Source organism: Chionomys nivalis, chromosome 4 (genome assembly GCF_950005125.1).
Source record: "Chionomys nivalis chromosome 4, mChiNiv1.1, whole genome shotgun sequence".
Classification (NCBI taxonomy): domain Eukaryota; kingdom Metazoa; phylum Chordata; class Mammalia; order Rodentia; family Cricetidae; genus Chionomys; species Chionomys nivalis.
This window is the reverse complement of record NC_080089.1, coordinates 20720901-20728618: the sequence shown is the minus strand read 5'-3', so window position 1 is coordinate 20728618 and position 7718 is coordinate 20720901. Positions and strand designations below refer to the sequence as shown.

At 52.7% G+C, this 7718-nt stretch overlaps 1 protein-coding gene across 2 annotated transcripts; it reads left to right on the top strand.

Moving 5' to 3' along the window:
* Positions 1 to 1030: 1030 nt before the first annotated feature.
* Positions 1031 to 7433, top strand: S1pr5 (sphingosine-1-phosphate receptor 5). 2 transcript variants are annotated; one of them, XM_057767837.1, is made up of 2 exons: positions 1031 to 1126; positions 5027 to 7433. In XM_057767837.1, the coding sequence occupies exon 2, from the start codon at positions 5102 to 5104 to the stop codon at positions 6302 to 6304; it is 1203 nt and encodes a 400-aa protein (XP_057623820.1). In that variant the 5' UTR covers positions 1031 to 1126; positions 5027 to 5101; the 3' UTR covers positions 6305 to 7433. The 2 variants fall into 2 exon arrangements, with proteins under 2 accessions (XP_057623820.1, XP_057623819.1); XM_057767836.1 differs by lacking the exon at positions 1031 to 1126 and adding an exon at positions 2455 to 2486.
* Positions 7434 to 7718: the final 285 nt, after the last annotated feature.

Genomic DNA, 7718 nt, shown 5'->3' with positions numbered 1-7718 from the left:
CTAAACGCTTTGCCAGTTCTCCTCTTGGTTAAATTATAAAAGGCCCGTGTGAGGAGGTGCACTCAGGAAACAGTGCTGACCGGTTCTGAAATTCTGCTTTTGTGTTTATTCTTCTACGTGTTAGAATTTAGTGTGCGTGTGAGATGAGTGTGTGTATGTGCGTGTGTATGCAGGTACCCCAGCATCAGGGTGCTCTTGTGGAGGTCATGTGATACCTCTGGGGAGCTGACTCTTCTTCCCAGGATCAGACTCGGTCATCAGGTGTGGTAGCCGGCTGAGCCACCTGGCAGACCCACAGCAAGTGCTTTGTCTGGCTGAACTATCTCACTGGCCCAGACTCCTTGAAGAATAAGGAAGCCATTAGTAGGGCTGGAACTGAGAATGTAGCTGTCAGGAAGTGAGGCTGAGTGGGCTACTTAGTTGGAGAGACTTAGGGAGTCATGGCAGGCTTTGGAGCAGGTGAGGGAAAAATCCCAGCGGCAGTGTGTGAAGTGAGGGACAGAGCATGGGTGGTCCAGGGAACTCATGACATCTGTCCAGGTCGCAGCAGAATGCGTCCCGCAGAGTCTGTAGAAAAGAAAACCAGGAGCCTGCAGGAGCAGAGGCCGCTGGGTCTGGGAGCTATGGCCAGTGGCGGTTCTGAAAAGTCTCAGTGCTTGGCAGAACTCACAGGAGGTGATAATGTCGCCTGGGAGGTGTGAAGCAGCCACCTCCCACACTGCTTCCCCTCTGATAAAGAAAACCATTTGTTGAGCGCCTGCTGGTTACCGGGGGGCTCATTTCCCAGGCACCCAGAGAAAAGCCTGGACCTTGGAGTTGTGAACAACCAGGCACTTAAGGTCCGGCCCCAATCATCCTATTGGCTATGCTGCCTGAGTGGGTGGTTTCGATTGGTTAAAACTGGAAAGAGCGGTTCTGCACGCTGGGAACAGCTGGGTCAGAAGCTAAGGAATCCCCAAAGGGCTACATTAGGGGGCAGAACTCGAGACCTCTTCAAGGGGGTTCACCAGAGGCACAACCCAGTCTGGGACTTCTCGAGATTCCTCCCACCGGGAACAACTGTGCTCACCTCTCACGAGGTCCCCGACATCGGACCAGCTGAGGCTGGAGTGACCCTGAGCAAAAGGTATGGTCCCAGGAATGTCACTCAGACACCGGAAACCAGACTGTGGCCGCTGGCAGGGACGTCTTGGGAATTAAAGGCGGTGGGGGTGTAGAGCCAGCTGAGGCTAGCCTGCTGGAGAAGAGGCCTGTGAGAGGCGTGGGAAAGCGACACCGAGAGGGAGGAAGAGAGACAGAGAGCAACATACAAAGGAGCTCTGAAAGAAGCCAGAGAGATGCCTAGGAGCGGAAAGGCGTTTGCTGCTAAGTCCAACAACCTGAGTTCAATCCTGGGGACTTAACCAGCAGAGGAAGAAGAAAACCAATGTCGACAAGTTGTCCTCTGATCGCCACACACATGACATGTGACATGATACACATATGCACGCACGCACACAAAAAATACATAAATAAGTGTAATTTTAAGAAATTTAAAAATAGACCTCAGTGAAGAGACACAGCAAATAGACATCCATTCATTACCTTACTTATTCAAAAGTACTCAAGACAACGTCAAATTCCTGTCCCCAGTCGGGCGGTGGGGGCACACGCCTTTAATTCCAGCACTTGGGGGGCAGAAGCGGAAGGATCTAGTTCGAGGGCAGCCTGGTCTACAAAGCGAGTTCCAGGACACCCAGGGCTACTGAGAGAGAAACCCTGACTCAAAAAACAAAACAAAAATCCCTGTCTCCCAAAACACAGCAATGCTATATCCTGTGGTTGAGATTTAAAGGTTCAGAGAAATGCGGCCGGGACAGAGAAGCTGCAGGGCGGGAGGAATCAGATCTTACTTATTTGGGGACCTGGAAGTTCCCCCATCGTCATCTGGCTTGCACCAGTCCCTCCCTCTCTAGCCCCTTGAGTGTCCGGAAAATGGGGGAGGGGCCTGTGCTGCCAGAGCAGAGACCTGTCTGCTCCCGGTGAGGACTGAAGATTGCTGCGGTCACGCCCACTCGAAGTATCTCATAAATTGTATTGCTCAGGTACTGCGCCCTTAAGGTGTCTTTGGGATGCAGAATCAGGAGTCCAGGTATCAGAGGACATACTGAACCCCTTAATTGGAATAGGGGAGTAATTCACTTGGAAAGGCCCTCCCTTCCCCGCGATTCTGGGCCCTCCCACCCCGAGTGTCCCTGGGAGGGGTCCCGAGGGAGAAGCTAGGACTTGCTGGTACCAGTCGCCGCTAGGGCGCTCTCCGGTGCCGCGGCGGGTGGCACAGGCTGGCAACCGGGGTTGGGAGGAGGAGGGGGCAATTTCTGGCGTTCGCCCGCACTCCGCCTCGCGGGCCCGCCCCCAGGCCTGCCACCTTCAGCCAGCCCCGCCCTCGTAGCAGCTGTGCAGTGTTCCCAGGCGCACAGCCCTGGGCGCACTACCCGGGCGCAGAGGTGAGTGTCCAGCATTGGGGACCTGCAGGAAGTGGGACTCGGCTCCTTGGAGCGACTGCGAGGCTGGAAGGGCACAGCGTTCTTTGTTGAAGTTTCTAGGACCTTTATTATAGACCTACCCCGTCCCCCAGCAGAGAAAACTAAAAACCCCAGGGGTACTCGCAGGTCCCCTGCTGGGAAGGAGTGTGGACTCCAGGAATCCTCCAGCTCAGCCTTGCTGGGCTCCTGAAAACTTTTCATTTCCCCAAGCAGGTCAGGGGACTGGGGTGTGGTACAAAAGTCCTGACCCTCTGCTGAGTGTACCGGAGCAGAAAATGCTGTGCAATCCTGTCTCTGTATTTGATGCCTCTCCGGAACCCAGAGTGGCCCAACCAGTACCTCCAAGTCTGTCTGTCTCCTCAGCTGGTCCCCTGTGGGACTCTGAAACTGTCTAGGACCTTCTTTGTTCCTCTGCCTTCCTGGTATTGAGAAATCTGTCCCCCGGGCCTGGGTTTTCTCATCTGCTAAGGGTACTTTTGTGAATTCTGTCACCATTTTTGTGGACTGTGTGAGAGAAACAGACCTTTGCACCTACTTTTGTTTTGTTTTGTTTGCTTTGCTTGTTTGTTAGTTGAGACAGGGTTTCTCTGTGTAGTGCTTGCTGTCCTCACTCTGTAGATCAGGCTGGTCTCAGACTCACCGAGATTCACCTGCCTCTGCCTCCGGATCCATGAAATTAAAGGTGTGCACCACCACACCCGTCGTGGGTCTACTTTGGAGCTTTCTTCTGTTCAGATGTAAAATTGGACTAAGAGGATCCAAGATTCGGTTTAGTTGGTGGAGGGCTTGCCTAGTATGCAGAGAGCCCATGGACCCATGTCATATAAACTGGATGGTGGCATGTTCCTGTAACCTCCTAACTCATGAGGCAGAGGCATGAGGATAGAAATTCAGTGTAATTTTCAGCCGCATAGTTTGAGGCCAGCATAGGGAACCTGTGGCCTTGCACTTTATATTTTAAATTGAGCCCAAGGCTTCTATGCAAGGGATTTCTTTTTCTAAAATTTTACAGGACATGGTGATGTGTGTACCTTTAATCCCAGTACTTGGGAGGCAGAATAAGACTTTGTCTCCAAACAAAACAAACCCCAAAAAAAACCTTTTAAAATTTCATTTACTTACTTATTTGTGTGTGTGTGTGTGTGTGTGTGTGTGTGTTGGTGGATGGTTGGGTGGGACTGTGAATGTATGCATGCCACAACACGAATGTGGAGGTCAGGGGACAGTTTGTGGGAGTTGGTCCTCTCTTTGCATTGTGTGGATTCCAGACACGAAACTGAAGTCATTAGGCTTGGGTCCTTTACCCCTGAGCCATCTTGCCAGCCTTGCAAGGTCTGTCTTTCTTTCTTTCTTTCTTTCTTTCTTTCTTTCTTTCTTTCTTTCTTTCTTTCTTCTTGCTTTCTTTCTTTCTTTCTTTCTTTCTCTCTTTCTCTCTTTCTTTCTTTCTTTTTTTCCGAGACAGGGTTTCTCCGTAGCTTTTGGTTCCTGTCCCGGAACTAGCTCTTGTAGACCAGCCTGGTCTCGAACTCACAGAGATCGGCCTGCCTCTGCCTCTCGAGTGCTGGGATTAAAGGCGTGCGCCACCACCGCCCGGCTGCAAGGTATTTCTTTAAGAACCCATTTTTGCTCATCTGTAGACTGGGACTGAAGGAAGAATTGCTGAGAGGATCAAAGGGTTGTTGGCAGCCAAGGGAGTCATTGTGATTTAAGAACATGTGCACCTCTACCAGGTTCCCATCTGCTGTCCTGTGGCTGTGAAGCTGGGCAAGGAGTGGCCAGGATCAATTTTTTGCTGGGGCTTTATGGGGATGACATTTCTTTTTTAAAAAAAAAATGCAAAAGTCAATGTGTATCAAAGCATGCGCGGTGTGGGGCGCTGGGCCCCAGGCTGGTTGTGGGTGGAGATTGTGAAATTGTGGCCTGTGCTACTGGGTGTGAGACCATTGCCAGGGCTGAGCCCCTGTGGTGGCTTCTGTCATCGAATCTGTGTGTGAATGTTTCACGTAGAAATGTATTCTCATGGTTCCCTTCACTCCTTCCTTGCTACGAGTCCCTGTCTGGGGTTGTCTGTGTAGCAGTGATTTTCTGAATTCTCATTTGTTTACGAGTGAGTATGCTTCTGTGTTATGGGAGTTCCTTTTTATTTTATTTCAACTTGGCACAGGGTCTCAGAGCCCAAACTGGCCTCAGACTTACTGCGTAGCTGATCCTCCTGCCTCCATCTGTCGGGTGTGCACCAAAAGGCCCTGCTTACTCCTCCACCGTCTTTCCATAGACTGTCCTCCTGTCTGCTCCTGGACTGCTGGAATCAGGGGATATGACCGCCATGGCTAGTTATTAAAACAAACAAACAAATACTTTATTAACTTTATTTAGTTTGTTTTCATGTGTAGATATCAGAGGACAATTTTGGGGGTATGGGAGAGTTCAGGGGTTAGGGACCCTCTTCCAGGGCTCTTTCTCCAAGATTTTTAGATGCTGACTGTCCTTGCCTCCCGTAGACTTTCGCACAGTGGTCTGGTGGACAACCGGCAGGACACAGCAGCGACCTCTCCGAGGTGAGCGGCGGGCGGCCCATGGAGTCCGGGCTGTTGCGGCCCGCGCCGGTGAGCGAGGTCATCGCCCTTCACTATAACTACACCGGCAAGCTGCGCGGGGCGCGCTACCAGCCCGGCGCGGGTCTGCGCGCAGATGCGGTAGTGTGCCTGGCTGTGTGTGCCTTCATTGTGCTGGAGAACCTGGCGGTGCTCTTGGTGCTGGGTCGCCACCCTCGCTTCCACGCGCCCATGTTCCTGCTCCTGGGCAGCCTCACCCTGTCGGACTTGCTGGCCGGGGCGGCCTACGCCACCAACATCCTGCTGTCGGGGCCTCTCACGCTGCGCCTGTCGCCTGCACTCTGGTTCGCGCGCGAGGGGGGTGTCTTCGTGGCGCTCGCCGCGTCGGTGCTCAGCCTCCTGGCCATTGCGCTGGAGCGCCACCTCACCATGGCCCGTCGAGGACCCGCGCCCGCCGCTGGTCGCGCTCGCACACTGGCGATGGCGGTGGCCGCCTGGGGCGCGTCGTTGCTGCTCGGGCTGCTGCCGGCGTTGGGCTGGAACTGCCTGGGACGCCTGGAAACCTGCTCCACTGTGCTACCGCTCTACGCCAAGGCCTACGTGCTCTTCTGCGTGCTGGCCTTCCTAGGCATCCTGGCTGCCATTTGTGCACTCTATGCAAGGATTTACTGCCAGGTGCGGGCCAACGCGCGTCGCCTGCGTGCGCGGCCCGGGTCCCGCAGGGTCACCTCGTCCTCGCGATCGCGGCACACGCCACGGTCGCTGGCCCTGCTCCGCACGCTCAGCGTGGTGCTCCTGGCCTTTGTGGTCTGCTGGGGACCTCTGTTTCTCTTGCTCTTGCTGGATGTAGCGTGCCCAGCCCGCGCGTGTCCCGTGCTCCTGCAAGCCGACCCCTTCCTGGGTCTAGCCATGGCTAACTCGCTCCTGAATCCCATCATCTACACGTTCACCAACCGAGACCTGCGTCATGCGCTCCTGCGACTGCTCTGCTGTGGCCGCCGGACCTGCAGCCAAGGCTCCTCCAACAGCATGCAGCGGTCCCCGAGTGCTGCTGGGCCTTCGGGTGGTGGCCTGAGACGCTGCCTGCCACCAAGCCTGGATCGCAGCTCCAGCCCATCAGAACACTCTTCTCCCCATCGGGACAGGGTGGACACTAGCTGCTCCACCGGCAGTCCGGGAGCAGCCACCGCCGACCGGACCCTGGTGCCTGCTTCTTTAGACTGATGCTCTTCAACCTACTGTGACCCTTCGCAAGAGCAGATTGGTTCCCCGAATAAGTGCATCGTCTAAAGGAAACAGCCGAAGACAGACAGCGTGGATAGAGAAAGGGAAAGGGAAATGGATTAATGTCCCATAACAGGAACAGACTAAATGCACGCTCCTCGCAGGTTTGACATGGAGCATCAGAAGTGAGTGATGGAAAAGTGGACAGGCAGTGATGTAACTTGAGCTGGGAACCCCCCAAGCAGCCATTCAGTGTGGCTGGAGCAGAAGCTGAGCAGCAGCATGTGGAGACTTGAGATGAAAGGGCAGGTTGTGGTTACTGATTCTGAGGAAGGCCTGTGATCTGGCTCCGAGGCAGGTGGAAGCCAGAGACTTCTGAACAAAGGCGGGACTTGCCCGGATTCAGACCTCCACAGGTACCCTGTGACTCCCAGAGTTCCAGGGGCTCAGAAGCTGATGAAGTCTAGATAAGTAGGGTGTGCTAACAGTTGGCAGAATGAGTGACTGGCAGAGTTGTGGAGAAAGATAACAAGCCTGGCTCCAAAAATTTAATCCTGGAACCTTTGCCAGATCTCAACTGCCGAGCTTTCAGAGCATGGAGTCAGATTCTTCATACAAAAACAAACAAACAAACTGCAATAAAACGATTCGAGCTGCTGGTCTCACTGGGATCTTTCAAAATAAATGCATTCATCTATTTATTTATTTTCACCAGAGAGCCCTAATCATCATCTTTAAGTTTTTATTTGCCAGGTAATGGTGGTACACTCCTTTAATCCCAGCACTTGCGAGGCAGAGGCAGATGGATCTCTGTGAATTCCAGGACAGCCTGGTCTGGTCTACAGAGCTAATTCTAGGATAGTCAAGACGGCTCAGAGAAATCCTGCCTTGAAAAACAAAATAAGTAAACAAACAAACAAGTAAATAAATAAACAAAAAGTTTGATTTATTGGGTCTGGAGAGATAGCTCACCAGCTGAGAATACTTGCTGCCCTTGCTGAGGACCTGGTTTCCTTCCGAGCACCCAAGTGGTGGCTCATAGCCATTGGTAACTTCAGTTCCGGGTCATCCACTGTCCACATCTGGACATTCGAATGGTACACAGAACGAATGTGGGCAAAACGCTCATGCGCACGAACTAAATAAATCTTTTTAAAAACTTTTAAAAATTGTTTATTATTCATTTATTTTGAGACAGACTCTCACTGTGTGGCTCCAGCTGGCCTGGAACTCAATATGTAAACCAGGCTAGCCAGGAACCCCTGAGTGCTAAAATTGAAGGTTAGTTCAGGCTAGCTTGGTCTACTAGTGAGACCCTGTTCTTTTATTTTTCTAATTCTATTTGTTTTGGTGTTTATCTTTGTTACAGCCCAGACCGTCCCAGAACTGACTTTGTAAACCAGGCTGGCCTGGA